Below are 20,950 nucleotides of genomic sequence, written 5' to 3'. Positions count from 1 at the left end.
ATGTAAATGTCAGACAGAGGCGTAGATTCCGCCGAGTTTTATTGAACCCGCGGAAGAGAAACAAACCAACGGAAAAATATGTAGATATCGAGAATTTCCATTTAACGTTTGCCCGCGAATTCCTATCGTGAGCCTCCCGCGATCCGCCCGAGCATTAACTGGAAAAGGGAATTATTGTTCGCTTCACGTAACCTCTTGACGGAATCTGAGTGCTTGATATTATGATCATCGAATATTGAGCAAGACGTTACTTTTGCATCCGCTCCTGTTCGATAATAATTTTCCAAACGCAATTTTGTTATTTGATTTCTCCAACGGGAGAATATCGCAGGCCTTACGAGTTGTACTTACAATATAAAATAATCTACTGATCGCACCTTACATATTTTGATAGTACTTCATTAATATTCCACTTCATAATTTGATGATTATAAGTATTACTTAGAAAGTAAAAGTAAATTGTATTAAGTCTACTTAAGTATTAATTTTAATCATTCCTAAAATAACTGTATCAATATAACATTTATTAAAATTCTAGCTTATATTCGATTAAAGTTTATTAATATTAGATACTTAATTTGCATGAACGAAGTTTATTGAAGCTGAATTTCTAAGGGTGATTAAAACGAGATGAAACACGATGAAAAACACGATGAAAATTTTGGTCATTTTGGGGGAAAAGCTTTGAAAATGATTTCGTTAAATGAGTTAAACGGCACAGTACATGGACATGAATTAATGTAAACATGATAATTAGCATACCAAATGATAACTGCGCTGCAACATGCATGTATTTATTAATATGCTCCGGTGAATTAATAGGGATTAGGGAAACATTGTTGAACACCGACGACTGACAGTTGCCGGCAACTTTGTTACAAACAACCAGTTATTCCAGTACTTAGTTATGTTATTATGTGATTTTCCTTTTGAACCGTCTGCATTATTGAAAATCTATGCCCTGTTTTATGATTAATTTTTAATATATATTAAGTGCGTTTACGTAGTACAGTTTTCTGAGTCCATCTAAGTACCTTGTAAAAATACGTTGAAATAATGAAAACGTTTGTTTAATTAATACATAAAAAAGTAATATAAAAACGAGCCGATAAATAACTGAATATAACAATACACGCTAAATATAAATATTCTACCCCGCCGATCGCCTCTGGCAACTTATTATTATAGTATGTAGATAGCAATTACTAAGGTATCGAAGGAATAATTCCTGTTAACCGTAATATTCTATTATTATAGAACTCTCACTCACGCAAACTCAAACACAACTATATTCTCTAACTAAAACCTAAACCCATCGCTAATTCCAATGTAAAGATTTATTCACTCTCAAATACATTTTTGAGCACTTTCCATCATCAATTTTGGTTGCTAATAGGTGCTTAATACAGGTATTAAACTTTAACGGCTATGAAAAATAAGTAGACGACAATAAAACTAGATTTATATGCCATATAACACTTTCTAGGTCTCTCGTAAGTCAGCCGTGTGCGCTCAAGCCCAAACTCTTTGCAGACGATTGATCACCTCACCGCTGCTGCTGCTTAACCTAATTACACTACAATGTTTCTTAACGGAGAACAATTGAAATTAACTGCTAAGTGCTCCTTCGTTACGTGGATTTGTTGCATGAAACAGTTCTTATTTAAGAATTTTAATTTTAAAAAGAGCTATTTTAGCGTCATGTGATTTTTTTCGGTATGGTGTATAAGTAGGTAAGTTAGATAATTTTAGAGGGTGGATAATCGATACACTGGGACTGATTTCAAAATATTATGATTTAACTGCACTTTTTCAATAAAACAATAGGCCTTAATTTTAAAACTAACAGTTATCTAATATCGACACATTTTGTAATAAATTATGTTTGGTCCAACTCTAATTTGATTCATTTATATTCATTCATACTCCGTACGTATCTCTATTTCAGGAAAATCTAGGTTTGCAATGGACACTTTTCAGTCTCTCCAGCGAGCTGTAAAAATGCCACCGATAAAGGGTAACCCCGACGCACCCCAGAAATTCAGTCAAGCGCAAATCTAAATCGCACAACATTCATACGTAACCCTTTTATTTACTATTTGAAGTCTTATATGATTTACGTTACTTTAATAATAGAAAACCGTACGACACGCTTGGATTAATAAGACCGTTCGCGTTGTAATATTATCATATTTTATTTTTATTTGGTAGCATTTCTCGTGCGCTTCGCGTTAAGGCTCGTCAGGCGCTTCTCAAACATATTTTCATCATTATTTTACTCCTCTTAAAATTAGACAATGGTTTAAATAGGTCACTCTCCAAACGAACTCAAAATCCCCTCTATTCACCGTCTCTGTTTTGACAAAAACAACAAAAACAGAGTACAATTTTAATATTGGTTTGGTTATTATTATTCGGTATACAATTATATAAGGAACAAGTTGATTATTTGCTTCTAATATAAACTGTGCTTCAAATAAACAATCCCCAATATTGCTTCTATGGGATAACAAATAGATCTTCATGTTTCCGATAGGTGGAAGCCGTTCTCGTATTCGGAATTAGAGAACAGGGGATTTGTGCTGCACCAAATTACTAACGCTGCATAGGCTATGAATTATTGTCCTATGTATCTAGGAATTATTCTTGTATGTGTTAATTATTCTTACATCTATTAATTTATGAACATTACGAACGAAACTATTTCACATTTCGCCATAAATAAACCTGATGACACAATCTTCCATAAATGTTTAAACAAATTGTAAAAGCAAAAGAACACAATAGCAGTACATAGTGAAGGTTTCTTTTACATTCTATAGGTAGTCAAATCCTTACTGAATTTCGGTTAGGACTTTCAATCTCTCAAAGGACACTCGCCAGCACAGGAGATAACGTTATTCGAAAGCTCTTCCACTCATTATTCGTGCACTATCATCTCAATGCCCAAAGGATATTCGAATGCACAGGTTTTGCAAGCGCATCTGGCGGACAATTTACAAATTGGTTATGTGTCAGAAAGCAGTGGCCGTTCTCATAATGAATGGCGAAATTTACAACCCTAAAACAAGAAAATTTTAAGACATGCGCCTAAATCTTGAATCTCAATATTATTATTCTCTTTAACGCTTGTTATTTTTATTGAACTATAAAAATTGCTTAATAACCCAATTTTTCATCTAGATAATATTAAAGGGCTAGTAGATACTAAGCTGTAGATGAAAGGGTCCTAAATGCATAGCATTATCGAAATATAAACATATTAAACACCCGATCGTCGAGTATGTTTACATAGGCAGCACACCACATTTTCACGTCACCACTAGAGGTTCTCTCAGGTAGCAATCTACGTCAAAACCTTTCTCGGCCAAGAGCCCTTACAACCGACAGGTACAAGCATTCTTCAGAAAGTCGACTCATAGGCAATTTTGTTTAAGTATCTACTCGAGAACGACAACATTATAGTAATATCTAATTCAAGGTCAAATCAAGCCATTATTATGTTACACAACATTCGTCATTATGTTACCTAATTGTAGATTAACTATCAATTTAACATTATAAATGACATGTAGACAATTAAAGAAAGTTTCTATTGCAACCTTAATGGCAACGATAAGAAATGAAACTATTGTTCTGCATTATTAGAACCTACTAGGTAAGTACTAATTAGATTTTTAATTTGTTACGTTTATCTGTGAAAATCTGTTTATTTCAATCATTATGAAAACGTAAGGAATCACGCTCAATTTTCTAAATACTCCTGAAGACAAACTTTAGATACATAATAAATAAATACTTAACTCGACCTTCTTAATAAAGATTATGTCAATTGCAATAAAAACGGAAAATTAAACACGTTACATAAAATAAATCACAACAATAACTTTAACTTTATTCACACAGTAATCAGTGTCGAGAGTGCCTCGTATAGCAATATGATGACGTATTAAGATTTGAGCTGTTACTCGTCGGATATTAAATTTTAATATCGCGAGAGCCATGACACTCTTTCACGAGATTCTGAGCGACATAATCACAAATTTTATTTCCGCGATCGTTGGAAAAGGCTGTAATTTTTATGCGCGTATTATCTCTTGAAATTAGGTTTCATTTGGGATGATACCTACATGTAAAATCGTGTATCGGTTTACACAATGTTTTGGTTTAGACGTTATACAACTATATAATATGTATAAACGTAATTTTACAAACTACGTATCTATTTCATTAACTATTCAGTCGAGTCTTCAAAAAGTTCATACTTTTACCGAACATTAATTAAGTTTTTAGTTCATCCATAAATATTGGAAAAGTGATTTTATGATTAGACAGACGAAGTTGTGAGACGTAATAAAGTTGATATTTTATAAAATAATACAGCAGATAGATTTCAGTTTCTGTAACAAATCAAAAAGCATTTAGCCGTTAATGTTTTACGTATATTTTATATATTGCCTTTGTATATTTTAAGTCTTACTTGTGGCTAATTTATTTTTGTTTGAGAATAGTTTGTATTAATTTTGCAACTATTTCAAACTGAAATAAATTAGCGTTTAAAACTAATAGCGGACTTAGTTAAATTACAATTTGGAGCACTAACGAACTGTTAATAGCCGTAGGAGGCAATTTTGCTGCGATGAGACTAAATTAGGTCACCTTACTTAAATGCACTAGCGCCTACACATGTGTTGTATAATTCATATTATATTTAAGCTGAGTAAATTATATGTACAGTAAACAATTTATTGGCTCATATATTTAGTATATCACGTGTGTATTTATTAAAACTTGTGGAATTAATATTATATAAATATATAGGTATCAAACAGAAAATTTAATGAAAGCTTTCAACATTTCACAGTTCGATACTTTATTAAGATTAAAGAGGCTCGTGAATATCCATCACGTCGTACAGATGAAAACAATAATTGGCAGAAGTTGATCCATCATTAATTTGCGAACAACACATCTCTGCCGGCATTAAGCTTTAAATTTAAAAGGATAAACGGACATTGATTCCATTATTTATACGAACAGCAACATCAAGTGCAGTTAACCGGGCGTATTTCAGGGAAAGCGTGGTTTTATCGAAGCGGAAATGTTGTTCAGTCCCGGCGTGCGGTGTCGCGCCTGACCCTCGACGAACGTTTTAATTATCCACTCGAAATTGGCTGCTGTAAATGTCAACGATGAAGGCATAGTTATTAGCTTATCGACTATGAACACCAGACGATATTAAGGGAACTAATGGATTATAGATAAGGTAATAAGATCGGAAGGAGTTGCATACATTAGTTGATTAATTGAATGTTACCTAAAGTGAATGATAAAGTTATATGGAAGTAAACATAATATTATATTTAATTAAGTAAAGGTTAATTTAACGATTTCAGCTTCAAAAATTCTAACAAACAATACTTAAATTGATATTAAATACCTTGATATTAAATGCTAATCAAACTCTAAAGTCAATATCTATATTAATAAAAACAACTCGTATCCGTATACAACTCCAGATAACTGTGAAATGCCCATTCTATACCAACTACGCCAGAGTGATGAGAGTACGTAGAGCGAAGTTTTCCATTAAATTTCAAAGTTGAAAATTCAACAGCGAGCAAATAGACTTTGAAAGATTGAAGTGTCCTCAACTAGCAGAGATCTGTCACAGATTTAAACTCTTTTAAAACAGTTACAGTCTATTACTCTACAGAGATTTAATCGTAAGGGAAATGAGGACACGTCGAGGATGTCATGAAAAGAGATACGAAAGTTGAATCTTTCGCCAGTTCATTTCCGACTCGGAGTCCGTCTACGCCTCGAGGGCAGTAAACTTGTTTGTAGACTAGTTAAATAACTCGGGACCGCTGAATACAAACAAAATTTTTGCAATCACGACCGACACGGATTGTAATATAGAATGGAAAATACCAAAGTTATAACTAACGGACGAAAGCTCCTTGTTAGCTTGTTTTGGAAATATATCAAACATAAATTACGGTACGGTTCAATGTATCATTAACTAAAGTTTACGTGTGAATAACAATATGAATATCATAGTATTATAAGCTTCTTTAGTTAACTTAAATAGTTATCTTAACGGAACAATTCATAAGTTTAAATTATACCATAGGTATTGTTGAACCAATTTTAAACTTTGTCCCCGCTTTAACCGAGATAATAAGTAAAACTTTCCCCACTTATCAAAGCTGTAGCGTTCAATAAACGTAAAATTAGCTTCGCTGAAATTTCCTTTTTAAGGGAATATTATCTTGAAAGTTAATGTAGGTGGTAGGTTTTACGAAAGGTATAGGCAAGTTCGGTTTTTGGTAGAGGCAATAAAAATACTTGGATTAGGATAATCGTATCTACATATACAGCCTCCGCGTGAAGCCGGGTCGAGTTGCAATTCTCTAATAAAAATTAGAATGTCCACACACAAAATTAATTCAAAATTGACTACATACATATTATGAAGGCAAGTTATCTAATTTACGGGTTTCCTCGCTTACATTACTCACGTTATTCATTTCCGTTTTGCACCACGTATTGAGCTGTATAAACTATAAATCACCAGTGATTTACAACTAGCATCGAGTAGGTACCCTTTGTTTTTGCTTATTCTGTTTTTCTTTTTTATTGTTCAATCGAAAAGTACAACATAAATTTTATGTTACGGTTATTACATACTATCTTAGTATATCTTTGATATAAAGAATCTTAAGTTTATATTAGTTTTTGCCGATATTACCTATCTCTTATATGTATAATGTTTTAAGGCTTTAAGTGAATTAAAATTTTAAATATTGATTATTTAATTGATCGTTCTTACTTGGCGAATAAACATAATTGTATAGTAGAATATTTTTATGCGCAATAAATTTTATTTTAAAATTTAGCATTCTTTCAAGAATTCTAACTTTTTGTCAACGTTTTTAGTTTATAGAATATTCAAGTTTCTGTTAGAAGTGCGAACTAAAATAGATTTAAGAAGTGTCGAGTATCTTTTAAGTTTTTACTTGAGTTTCAGCTTTCCTCTCATAATGCGGGCTATCTCTTCAAACTCTACCTCCGGCTAACTTTCTTCAATCTCAAAACACTATTAAATATGCAAAGTTTCATTGCGAATATAATTTAATTACGTATTATTATATTATAATATACGCAAATAAGAATTTTCACTTATTTTATATAGAGGAAATATTTCATTATTTTATGTTAGTAAATTAAAGTTTAAATGTAAATTTTTTTTCCTCATTTTTATTTGCCTTTCTAAATGACACTTTACCTAGATATTAAGTAGTATATGTGCGCTTTATCCTTTTAAATTATTCTAAAAGGAAAAAGGTTGTACGTAGTTAAAATATACGTTATGAAGAATATAATAGTATATTTTAACGTTTAATTAGCTTTATATGAAATCATAAAATAGAAAAAAAACTATAAATTTCACCTCACCAGCAGATTACATTAGGGTTTAATCTTCCCAGAGAGCTTAGCGAGGTTATAAAAAGAACTCATTTTTTATAATATTCTCTAAATGCGGAGGGAAAATTTAATTAAGTCTCCAGATTGCCGATTAAGATTATGAAAGGCACTGGACTGTTATGGCGGTTTCAGAATTCTAGATAGTTCTAATGCTGCAATTTCTCATCAAATTAAAGCGATTCAATTATTTTGATAGATTTCATTTAAAAATCCAGTGATGTCGGCAGTTTATTTGAGATATTTTTAGACGAGAGAGAATTTTTAGAAAGAACAAAATTTAATACCTGTCGTTTTTAATACGACTGACAATGTAAAGTATTTAACGACCTTCTATACGTAATAATATAACAAGTGTATATATAATGATATACCTACTGTAAAAATAAGGTAAAACCCAAGACAAAAAACACAACATTGTACTGAAAGTTAAAATATTTATTTAATTATATATGATGAAAGAAAATTTATTTGCGCTTCGTTACAAGGTTAATGAACTCCCTATACTCGGTTTCTTCTATAATATTGGCTCCTGATCTTCGTTTAGGTGTAGCCGGTGGGGCGAGCTTGTTATGAGCAACTGCGGGCGGCTCATCCAATAACTTCAGGGTTTTCAACGACGCAATGTGGAACATGAACATCAGGGCCGTTGGATTTTTGTAGCATTTGCCAATTAACGGCTGTATTGTTACGTCTGAAATAACAACAAAATTTAGGTACGTATTTCAAACCAGAAAATAGGAACATAACAATCATGTAAATTTCGGGATTTCAATATTTAACAATGCGTTGTAAAAAGATTGTAACAATAAAATAAAAAATACAGTTTACTCTTTGTTCTGCTCTCCTGTTCATTTTCATTCAAATTTTAATATTTATTTTAATAAATTTTAACAACAGACATGCAAAATCATCCATGCAATTATACACGTGAGTAGGTACGTGAGTTCCGCGTTTACAGAAAGAGCACCGATAATTGTTACGTTAAAAATATCTATAAAAACTTTTAACACTGCGCGTTTAGTTTTCATTTTGCAAAATAATTGTGACGTAAAGTAAGGTTCTGAACGTAGTTTTGTGTAAAGGAAATTTTGAAAACAGTTCCTTATTAGGGCACTGCCATTTTCCATATGCTTACAAATATTATAAATACGAAATTGTGTTTGTTTGTTTTTTTTCCTTACACGTCGCAACTGGACTACTGATTAGAAATAGTAATGAGGCTAGATATACGGCTCCTTCACGCAGTGAAACTTTTCATCCCCATGGGAATTTCCTCTGACCACGCGGGCGTAGCGGCTAGTAAATCATAATTTAGTAATTACTCACTAACTCCCACAACACACGAAAACAAATCAATGTGACAATGATTGATCATAGGCCGGTAAGTGTACGTCTGCATGTCGGCTGACCAGATCTGTGCGCAGGCTGGTTCGTACGTGTCCAGGCAGTATGTTGGACATGTGTGGTTGCAGGCTTGATGCGCTCCGACTATGCTGAAGTCGTTGACACGACGATTGATTAGCAAGTCCCGGTCCTCGCGTATGCCACAGAGATAATTGGGAATCTGTTCTACGTCTGAAATTGTAGGTACGTTAAACATGTTACTTTGTTGTATTAATATACTTCATATCTTGATTTTGGGATGAACAATACACGCCTATGATACTTATATTAGAACAAAGGTGCCTTATAATAAAGTTGGAAAAAATAATGTATGATAAAACCGTAACAGCGTGAATTTTTTTAAGCTTCAAATTGTCATTTTCATTGATTACCTTTTAAGCCTCCATTTTGTTTCGTTATCGAAAGGTTTTAAAGATTAATTCATACGAAATTCAATTTTGCACCAAATAATCTCTTCTCATTAAGTATCATTTTTATTTTATTTTAACAAAGGTACCCAATGTGACATTCACGATGTAGACCAATCCCAAGCTTAAATTCATTAAAATGTTTACGATTCATATTGTGTCATAAAAAGTACATACAAACATAGATAAAAAGAGAGCGTAACTGCGTAGCAATATTAAATTATTCGTTTTTTTGCTATGCTCTTGAAATGGGATACAAAGTTATTGATACTTGATGCCATACGACCTATATAAGAGTCTAAGTAGATGTGATAGAAGCTAACCTCAGACGGATCAAAGAAAATGGATATGAAGGAAAAAATTTCGGACACGACTTTGAGAGTCCCCCAATTAACAGACAAAACGAAAATACCATTAATACGGTTTAGCGTTATTCTTCTTAAAAATATTTATGACTTAATAAGATTCGACATCAAACATGCTTATTAAAAATATATTTATATATTGTCGGTTCAATATATTATGCAAACAACACAGCTTTATTCCACAAATACATGCAGAAGAGAGATTGCTTAGTGCCATTAAGAAAGTAAAAAAAGAAAGAAAGAAAGTAATATTAAGCAAAAATGCGATAACCAACGTAGTGTTCAACTGTTCAGTGCAGTTGTAAAAAAGTAAGTTGTGGTACTTTAGATCTGCGTTAATTAGGCCACAACTTTGTAGAGTGTTTTTGTAATAAAAATATCAAGACGGACGCGACAGTAGGTATAAAAAGCTTCAGCAAATGCTTTTATAAAATATAATGCACGTTGCTGGTTTGTTTTTGTATAAGGCAATGCTTTTAAGATTTAGAACATATATTTTTAAATACAAAAATAGAGCAGAAATATCTTGGACAGAAAGAAATAAGTAACAAAATCATACAGAGCATAAAACTAGAGTTTAAGCAAAATGAAGAATGCCTTCAGTTTAAAAATTTTATGAAAATATTTGTTTAAAAAGTAATTTACCTGCATATTTGAATCTACATTTAATTTTGTTCAGGTAGCACACATTATGGAATCTCTTAATTACAACCGCACCATCAAGCGCCACCGCTTCGCCGCATACAGGGTCATACAAATTCGAGCACAATAATTCTTCACAATCCTCTTTAGCTATTGTATAATAAACTAAAACACATTATTATTCATTAATACCATTAATTTACCAGTTAACGCAATACATTAAACGAAAATTGTAAATGCTTACATTTTAAAACAAAAGTGTAAATCGTTGTAATAGAAATATTCCTTTTCATTTCTCGACGTAATTTATTTTTAAAGAATAATGAAACAATTTTTATGAAACCTGTTTCAAGGTACGATACGAAGCCCGAATAACGTTTTAATGTTCGTACTTTATGGTAAAAATTTTAATTAAACTTTGTTCGTTTTTATTTTCGTGTTTTTCTTCCTCTTTAGAAAACGTGTTGTGGTTTGACCCTACCTTGATGCATAAAGCCGTGAGTTTAAGTCTATCTTTTGAAGCTGAAAGCTTTGAAATCGCATAATATTTTTTGAAAATTTACAAAGGTACATAAAGCTGGTGAATTCACTTCATAATCAGCTAAATATTCTTAATTTTACCCTTCAAGATAACTCGAATAAATAATCTCTAACATTTATGTTCTAAATAGACTGAAAACGATTTGTGCACTCAATATTTTTTTCTTATTGCCTAGCAAGCTAATAGAAAACGTTCAAAAGACTTTAAAACCAACTTTATAACAAATCAATGTGAACAATTTTTTACAAGAATTTATTTCACATATTGAATACTACGTTAGCTCAATTAAGGTTAGCTCAGGTGTTAGTTCAGCAAACAGGCTGCGACATTAGTGGCCAGGAAATAGCCTGGCTATATCCCAAAGGCTTGTTTGCTTGCGAGATTGGATGCGTGCGTCCTGTGACAGCCGACAGGTATTACTGAAAACTAATTAATCTAATTTCCCATCTGTGTGTTTGGTTAACCACACTGCAGAATGAGCATCATAGACCGTAATTGTGTTTCATTTCGATGACATTATTGCTGAAGCGTATATTATATTGGTACAAATGTTTGTGGTTAATTTTGAATATTAATCCTGTTTGCCATTTATCAGTTTAAATTGAAAACGATACCTAAAAACAGGAACGGAATGTGTCAACTTATTTAATAGGGGGGGAGGGGGGGGGGGCTATTGATTTGTTCGATCCTGTTATATATTATTACTCCTGGATTTAGTAGTTTAATGGAAATTACTTTTATTTTTAGAATGTTTTGATCATGTTTATTAAACAAACTTTTAATCAGACTGAACATAATACTTCAAATAGGTATATTATCACAACCAAATTTAGTCTCCTCATCCGAAGAAACAAAAATTTAAAAAGCAAAAGCCATTTCTGGTTTGTTATCGCTAGAAATAACAATAATTGCATATTGTTTGCTTATCGCATTTTCCCGCACTTTCCTCTAGAGTCTAGCTGTAGCGAAAATAGCTGGGGTTAAATGTTAATACAATTTACCTGTAGATATTCTACACAAAGCATATTTTTGTGCGAATATATTTATATTAGTAGGGAATTTCGTTAATGTACGAACAAATCATGCTAACAATTATTTTTTTAATGATAAGATTTCACATCATTATTTTCCTTTCTGTTATAATCCAGCCCGTTTCCCGTTACAGTGTGTGAGTAAAGATTTACAGTCAAACTTTAGACAGCATTTAGGACCATAATAAATTACAACATAACACGTCCGCAAATGATATTGTAGATCTTAAGGCGCACATGGCGCAAAACTTGTCTTTGTTAAAACTGACCATTTTTATATAGAAGGAACGATAAATAGCAGAATCAAAAAGCTTCCCATTTTACTAAAAGTATTTATTAAAAATTACGGCAAAATTGCAGGTAATTAAAGCTCGCACTCGGCGCAAAAAATTGCCTTTTACAACACGGGGTTGATTTTTAATATATATCAGAGCTTTGACCCGTGGCTCTACAAATTAGTGAATGAAATTACCCTATAATACGTAAGGTGACAAATTTGTGTTAAATTTCATCTTGATCAGATCAGGCGCTTTGTATAAAAGTAAATTTAACATCCACACTATGCTTTGCGATTATAACAGTAGAAGGATTGTTTTCAACAATTCACAAAACATTTCAATTCCAGTAAATCACTTACCTACAAAAGCTCAAATACATGCGTACTTTACATTAATCACGTTAATTGCCTTATGTAACAAAAACGTGTACCTCTAATGTTTTAGATAGCGCATGGGTCGCGTTCAACGCGTAATATTGTTTAAGCCAACAATGACCTTTTTTGTAGGTACATTGCATACATAATTAAACAATGTACGGCAAATGTTTGCTTGATAAATGTTCCCCTGTTCATTATTCAGGGAAGAGTTCAAAACTAAGCGCAGGTTGGGGTTAAATCAGTTGTGTATGCAATAATACAATTCGCTGCTGGTAAAACGATATAATATGTGACAAAAGTTTCCAATTTTGTGTACAATCATTACTTTTACAATAAAACGGATGTCCAAATAAAAGGACACGCCGTGCACGTTTCAATTACTTCGATAAACAGTGTACAGCAACGCGAAATAAGAATATGAAGTAGTGAGAATCTGCAACAAAATAAATAATATAGTTCTAACAAAACCAGATGGTTTTGATAATCTATATCTATCTATACATATAATAAATCTGTAGAAGGGTCAATTCTGTACATTGAAAATATTGAAAAAATAACTAGCAGGGGGTGTTACTGGATCGATACCAAACCCAAATATGTGATTAAAAAAATTTTTGTCTGTCTGTCTGTCTGTCTGTCTGTCTGTCTGTCTGTCTGTATGTGAAGACATCACGTGAAAACTACCGGTTCGATTTCGATGAAACTTGGTATAATTATACATTATTATCCTGGGCGTAAAATAGAATACTTTTTATCCTGGAAAAATACGTAGAAAAAAAATTAATCTCAATTTTTCAGTTATCCATAGACGTTGTTCTGTAGTAGGTACCGCGAACACACGTTGCGTATTATTATAGACCTAGCCGTATTTGGGTCCAATAGATATTTATAAGATGTCATTGTCCGAGTTACTCAAAATGGAGAAATAAACCATCCACGCAAAGACCGACATTCGCGCGGACGGAGTCGCGGGCGGAAGCTAGTATATAAATAATTGGTCTAAATAATGTTATAAAATATAAACCATTTCATTAATGTCATATTGCGAACTGTGAAGTAATAATAGATTGTATTCAATTTCTAACATCTAATTAGAAAGAAGAAAGAAAGAAAATACGTTTAATCACAAATACTTTTACAAATTTTTGACTTATAACTAAACACTTTACATGGAAAAAAATTAAATCTTAAAATACATTAAATACATTCAAATATCTTAATATCGTATTCGTGATTAGGTGGACTACTCAGCATTTGCCTCTCCGTATTAGAGAAGAGGCGCCGGTTTTCAGTAGTCCCCTCGACTTGCTACGCTTGGAGCACCAGAACGGTCTTCTGGGTGGTTAAATTAGGAGCTAATACATAATTTAAAAAGTAAAAAAAAAAAGAAACAATAGGTGATTAAATGTTATATAGGTAGTTAAAGTTGACAATCCATAATAAGTAGATAATTATAAACTTACTTGTACATACATAATATTTAAATATAAAAGGGTTACTGAGATTAAAATAAATAATAATATATACATATATTATATTGGAAAATGAAAAATATACGTAATAATATAGATATATAATAACATACGTAATAATATAAGGCTATACATTTAGCGCTATTAGGGCTGGTAATTAAGAAAATGTATTGTATTGCAAAGGCATTATATTCGTGGGCGTGCTGCAGCAAATACAACGACAGAAAAGTACGCTGTTTTGTTAACAATTTCGCAATGCACTCCTCCTTGCATTAAAAACTTCATCAAATAGTCTCTCTGCCGTGAGCGGGCACAATACGCTTATTGTTCGTTAGCGCATGTTTACGGACAAAATACTTTAGAAATGGCTATACTAAATGTATACCGCACTATCTGCATTCATTTCTCGGTATTGCGGGTGAAATAGGCCCGCTTAAAGGAAAATGACGCGCTCGTTTTTTTATTAAGATGAAAAGAAACTTACAGAACTGTACGTCTTCATAGTAATCGAACTGAATTTCATTGCGGTGAAATATAACGGCTTTTGAGACCTGTGAAATAAAATTCAATGCATCATTTTAGTCCGCATAATATTATTTATAAAATATTTTACAATAAGGCATTGAAACTGTAAAATTGTTACGTAACTTGGAATTTAATATTATTCATGTTATTAAGTGAGCAAATCACGTTTTAAGGATTACAAGCGCCAATAATAGCTCATTTTAATGAAGAATCTTAACGGATGGTTGTAAGCATACCGCCTTACTTCCTTATTACAACGTTATCTTCCTTACTTATACTGTGCTTATGGCATGTTATTAATTTGTTAAGGTCTCACATAAACTATGTTAATAAATATCTAATGCATGTAGTTATTTTCATGTTCTGTGCGTGAAATATAATTATCTAAAATCTAAGAGCCCACGACGGCCAGACTTTCCTTTCTTTAGGAAAGTTGAAAGTTTCTCTGTATATGTCTCCGATACAGATAAGAACGACTAGCGAAGTAAGAACCATGAAAACTGTCCGGCTCTTTAGGTAATATCTTTTTATACGTCCCAAAGTAACATATATAAAATTTAGCTTTTAAAGTATATTGAAAGTTAGGTACAATTTTATAAACCTTTACTACCTGTTTCCTGCCAAAGTAACCACAACCCAGACTTGATAATCGCTAGTCGTTCTTATCTGTATCGGAGACATATACAGAGAAACTTTCAATTTTCCTAAAGAAAGGAAAGTCTGGCCGTCGTGGGCTCTTGATCTACTAGGTATTTAATTTAATTGAATGTCAATAAACCAGAAGGGATTGCCAAAATGGATGTCAACCCACATCCGCATTCAACTCATACCCTTACCATAATTATTGCTGTTTCCGATTACTACCAACAATACAAAACTTTAATACCTTTGTATTAATATAAGTAAAGCTTGGCGGCACCGAATGTCACTTTTGTACCATTCACTCTCATACACAGCATCGGCTACACCTGCGCTCTGAAAATACAAGAATAAACGGTAACAATAGCGCCAGACCATTTATCTTATGATATATATCTTACACTCTTATTACGCCTCCACCAGCTATATTTAGTAGAATAAATAATTATATAACGTAGGCGTATATTTACGTTGGGACTCTGTAGAATAAACCAATTTATAATTTTAAGTAAACTGCATAATTATTAATTACATTGTGATTACAATTTGAAGAAACTCATAATTACAAAAAAAGTTTTGAGAAATTTGCACGCATAGAACTTTGTTTTTTTAACAATTTTGTAACAAATTAATTAGCTAGAAACTAAAAAAGTTATTATTTTTTGATGACATTGTATGATAATACTTAAATACGAATGAACGGTTGTTAATAAAAGCAAAAAGCTTTATAAAGACCAACTGTAATGTAATAACTAAAAGCAACTTGAATTTACATTAGCATTCATTTACGTCTAGATAATAGTCGTCAAAGTAGCAAAGCTTGATATGACTTGGCATATTTAACTTAAGTTGCCAACTTGTTCAGCTTACATGGTCAGTAGCACTTTGTTAAAGTTTAGGATGTGACAGCTGATGAGACTTAGACTTACAACACACTTACAACAATGACTCGAGTGTATGTAACTTATATACTAACTTACGCTTTGGAAGTGTAATAATAAACTGTTTATTTCGTAAACCCATATCTAATGATGGTTTATAGTATATGCGGTGTACAATAAGTAAAAAGAAAAAATATAATGAGCAACAAATTTTCATTACTCAATATTAACAAACCCTTATTTATAAGTAGTTCAATTTAGAATTTACATGTGTAGGCATCTATTTGCCATTTATTTATTCATTACTCTTAAAGTTGCTCTGTGACACTACGAGACGAACTTGGTGTGTAGGTATTTATTATTTACATTAATTATCTGTAACCTTGCTTGTGGATTTAATTCTCCTGTGCCTGAAAATGCTTTTTCAAATCTATGTTGTGTACTTATCAATGTAAGGTAACCGTTGTTTATTCGATAACTTATTTTTGTAAATTACCTAATGTAAAAAATCCTTATTGGTATAATTAATAGGTACTAGAATAAGTACAAGAATATTAAACAGTATTTTTATTATTATCTAGCTAAGAACTATTAGATACTACATCGAATAGAGTCGGCAGAAAACAATCACGACTTACAGAGGTACAAATATCATCTGCATACAAACAGAGTATACCAACTTGTGTCAGTGCAGCGCCCAAAAAGAACTTGTTACTCATTGCCATCCATGGATCTAGTAACTGCAATATAAAACAACATAAATTAAGCACATACTATGAAATATTTATGTAATTAATATAGATTTAATGAGCACTAGGACACGAGCATTGAGAATATTCCAACATTATGACGTAACGTACTTACCTAGAACTTCTCTATTTGAACTGCTTTTAATAGAGAAAACAAAATTCTTGCCCATTGACAGAAAAACAGCTCGAAATATAATGAGAAAGAAAACAACCACTTAGATCATAAAGCCCATAAAATCATAGCACCCTTATGAAATATAAATATTCTCTGAGCTTCAAAACACTCACACGGAAAAACAGGCAAGGCTCTAATTAAATTATTGAGCAAATGCTTCATGAATAAAAATGTTTGTACGTACGATATTAAAAACAACGCAGCAAATATTGACGGAGCTCAAAAGAACGTTAATTAAATTAACCAACGAGAACGCTTCTTCTAAATCATTTCCGTACCTAAAACAAAATAAGAATACATAGTTTATTTTTGTAAGACGTTCTAAAATTATTAAGAGCATTTTATAACCACTCTCAAGTCTCTGCCAGACCTACTTGCGAAAATATTGCTAAGGTTTATTTGTCTCAATTTCGTGCGTATCAAACAGTATCTGGATACATTTAAAATTCTTAAATATAATATGTCAAGTAGCATATTAATTACCCTTCTGCAATAATTAACAAGTATATTGCCGTTATTAATCTCTTTTTATGTAAGTAAAGAGATTTCAGACCTTAATAAATTAAATATAATTCTATTCGTGAAATGTGATTATAATGCAAAAGGCGCTTTTCAGTGTGAAGCACTCTATTGACTCTGCCGGATTTTTATAAATAAAGGTAAAAATAAACAGTATTGTAATGGAGGCACAAGCTTTCGCTCTGAAATATCATAATATTCCATTCCGATTCTAATCCCCTTAGGATGACACTGGGAAGAAAACTGATTTTCCAAATAAACCCTCACTTACTATTAGTATTGTAGAAGCTCTTGACATTTACAATTAATATTTTTAATAATTGTAGTTATTATAAAAAAAAAATTTGGACTTAAACGCTATTTGATGTTAATTTGTTTTCAAGTTATTTACTTTGGAATCTAATTAAACCCGAATGGATTCATAGAACGATGGAAAATAATTGTCGGAGCATTGAACCGAAAACTAATGTTTACGTATCTAGAACAATGTTGTTGTTAAATGAAATGCCCCTATATTATTAAACTAGCTTCCCCCCGCGACTCCGTCCGCGCGGATGTCGGTCTTCGCGTGGATGGTTTATTTCTCCATTTTGAGTAACTCTGACAATGACATCTTATAAATATCTATTGGACCCAAATACGGCTAGGCCTATAATAATACGCAACGTGTGTTCGCGGTTCTACAGAACAACGTCTATGGATAAAACTGAAAAATTAAGATTAATTTTTTTCTACGTATTTTTCCAGGATAAAAAGTATCCTATTTTACGCCCAGGATAATAAGGTATAATTATACCAAGTTTCATCGAAATCGAACCGTTAGTTTTCACGTGATGCCTTCACATACAGACAGACAGACAAAATTTTTTTAATCACATATTTGGGTTTGGTATCGATCCAGTAACACCCCCTGGTATTTATTTTTTCAATATTTTCAATGTACAGAATTGACCCTTCTACAGATTTATTATATGTATAGATAGATGAATGTAGATAATATAATTATATATTAACAAGGTTATGTAAAATTACTGACAAGAATTGGAATGCTTTTCGCACATATATCAAAAGAAATATTGATTTCTATCATCTTAGTGAGAGGAAAAGATAGTTTAAAGTGCACATTATTATAGTAACATATTTTTACTTAGTTTAATTCCTACTTTATAAGCTTTTGATGTATTTTAACAACAGCAACAATATCTTGGTAATGTTCTGCATTACTCTTCTTCGTCACACTATTGTTCTGGAACGACAACCGACGTATCTTCAATTGTAGTAATTGTAGAAGCATACTAATATGACTGGACATAGTCATAAATAATATATCCGACCCAAGCATTGACCAGACGGAAACAACTCCTGAAATTAAATTACAATTAAACTTGTACCCGCATTTTCCTCTTCCATTTCATAAGATTAATTCATAGATATGAAGATGTATTATAAACTAATTGAACATCACAATTTACCTCCATACAACTCAAAGACAAAGACAATCTCGTGATATACGGGTTTAGTTTTATCAAAGGGATAAGACAAATGCCATATATAATCCAAATAAGCTGGCATTCCTTTAATTTTGCGGTAAAGATAGACAGCAATTGGTGTCAGGTTGTACAGCCATAATCCCAGTATGTTCCAAAAGGCATACACTGCAATACATGATAAATATTAAACTTCACAATAATTATAAGGAAGCTTAAAATTTTTTTTAGACTGTCGATTAAAATTTATTTAGCGCTATCTTCACTACCACCCTTACCCTATGAGTGTTAAATTCCCTGTTTACCGTTTTCTTGTAAATATTGCACCTGCTATCTAAGAGAAACAAAACATTGTTGATTTTTTTCTGCGCTGTCCGATTCGCAAAACATCGAAAACCCAATGGCACTGCGGTACCCACCAAAACGACGCGACGTTGTTTTCCAATACCTTTTTGAATAGCGTTCAGGATTCTGGATCTCACGTTAAAAAAGGGTTGAATTGATATGCAATTTTAAACGTAGAACTTACAAAACTGGCCACTTCGTAGCCGCGAAATTTTTTTACGTTTTATTTCAGTAGCCTCATTATCGAGTGCGGACATCGGCCAGATATCGGCCAGTTCAATCAAAAGGTATTCGAAAGCTTCCTTTTTGTACCACATCGTCAACAATTTGCCAAAACCTGAAAAGCAATAAAATTGCAATTTAAATAAAAGTTGGACGGCAAGCGGCAGTCAGAAAAAGTTTATTTCAAACAAGGGAATCCCTTTTGCAATTTCACTTTAAAAGCGAGGGAATTAAGAATTTATTTCATTCTATATTTTATAAATAACTTTACTTTCACAAAGGTAAAATAAAAACATTGTTTATGATAAATTATTATGGTATTATCTGTAAACATTTAATCAAAACAACGGATAGACTACTTTAAAAAGGGCTTTCACAACCGACGTCATTATGAGCTAATTAATAAGAAGAATAGGATTGTTCGCAAACGTGCCTACCACTACATTCATAAAACGCGAAGGTCCTGGGTGTCGTCTGTTTGATATCAATAACCTATAAGTATATTAATATTTTACTATCTACTAGCTTCCGCCCGCGACTCCGTCCGCGCGGATGTCGGTCTTCGCGTGGATGGTTTATTTCTCCATTTTGAGTAGGTACCTCTGACAATAAAATCTTATAAATATCTATTGGACCCAAATACGGCTAGGCCTATAATAATACGCAACGTGTGTTCGCGGTTCTACAGAACAACGTCTATGGATAAAACTGAAAAATTATGATTAATTTTTTTCTACGTATTTTTCCAGGATAAAAAGTATCCTATTTTACGCCCAGGATAATAAGGTATAATTATACCAAGTTTCATCGAAATCGAACCGTTAGTTTTCACGTGATGCCTGAACATACAGACAGACAGACAGACAGACAAAAATTTATTTAATCACATATTTGGGTTTGGTATTGATCCAGTAACACCTCCTGCTATTTATTTTTTCAATATTTTCAATGTACAGAATTGACCCTTCTACAGATTTATTTATATGTATAGATATAGATATAGATATTTGATATTTCATGGAGATCTAAGTCCATACTTACTCATGGTGTCGTAGCCTGCTATATGTACTCCCGATACGAACTCTACCACAGAAGATGATTTTATCAATTTTTCAAGTACATAATTTATTTCCCCAGCAACCATCAAAAACAAAACCATGGCTGAAAATGAAAACCAAGCGTTCCTCCACACCTTACCAAATAAATTTTTATTAGACCCATTTAAAAAAGATAGGCCAATATTTTTTGTACAGAAATCGCATAACTTCAACGTTTTATTTATTTCACTTATAGCAGTGTTATTATTTAAATGACTTCCAGCCATTATAGAGAAATAGCTTTATCAAATAATGCGATTTGCGCAAGAATCCTCTTTTATAAGAGAATTGGCTATAAATTAT

At 32.2% G+C, this 20,950-nt stretch overlaps 2 protein-coding genes across 2 annotated transcripts; both read right to left on the bottom strand.

Annotated features, from left to right (window-relative positions):
- Positions 1–7,955: 7,955 nt before the first annotated feature.
- Positions 7,956–10,602, bottom strand: LOC123699902. The gene is made up of 4 exons (XM_045646952.1): positions 10,554–10,602; positions 10,313–10,474; positions 8,818–9,066; positions 7,956–8,182 (listed from the first exon to the last, which is right to left on the bottom strand). Exons 1-4 carry the CDS (start codon positions 10,600–10,602, stop codon positions 7,956–7,958), a joined length of 687 nt encoding a protein of 228 aa, XP_045502908.1.
- Positions 10,603–12,803: 2,201 nt separating this feature from the next.
- On the bottom strand, positions 12,804–19,593 carry LOC123699630 (odorant receptor 4-like). Its single transcript, XM_045646626.1, has 9 exons — positions 19,513–19,593; positions 18,969–19,151; positions 18,660–18,858; positions 17,158–17,255; positions 16,918–16,923; positions 16,692–16,786; positions 15,420–15,508; positions 14,493–14,559; positions 12,804–12,969 (listed from the first exon to the last, which is right to left on the bottom strand). The coding sequence occupies exons 1-9, from the start codon at positions 19,583–19,585 to the stop codon at positions 12,910–12,912; spliced, it is 870 nt and encodes a 289-aa protein (XP_045502582.1). The 5' UTR covers positions 19,586–19,593; the 3' UTR covers positions 12,804–12,909.
- Between the last annotated feature and the right edge of the window lie 1,357 nt (positions 19,594–20,950).

Source organism: Colias croceus, chromosome 2 (assembly GCF_905220415.1).
Source record: "Colias croceus chromosome 2, ilColCroc2.1".
NCBI lineage: Eukaryota > Metazoa > Arthropoda > Insecta > Lepidoptera > Pieridae > Colias > Colias croceus.
Note: the sequence above shows the minus strand (reverse complement) of the source record. Positions and strands in the feature narration are given on the sequence as shown.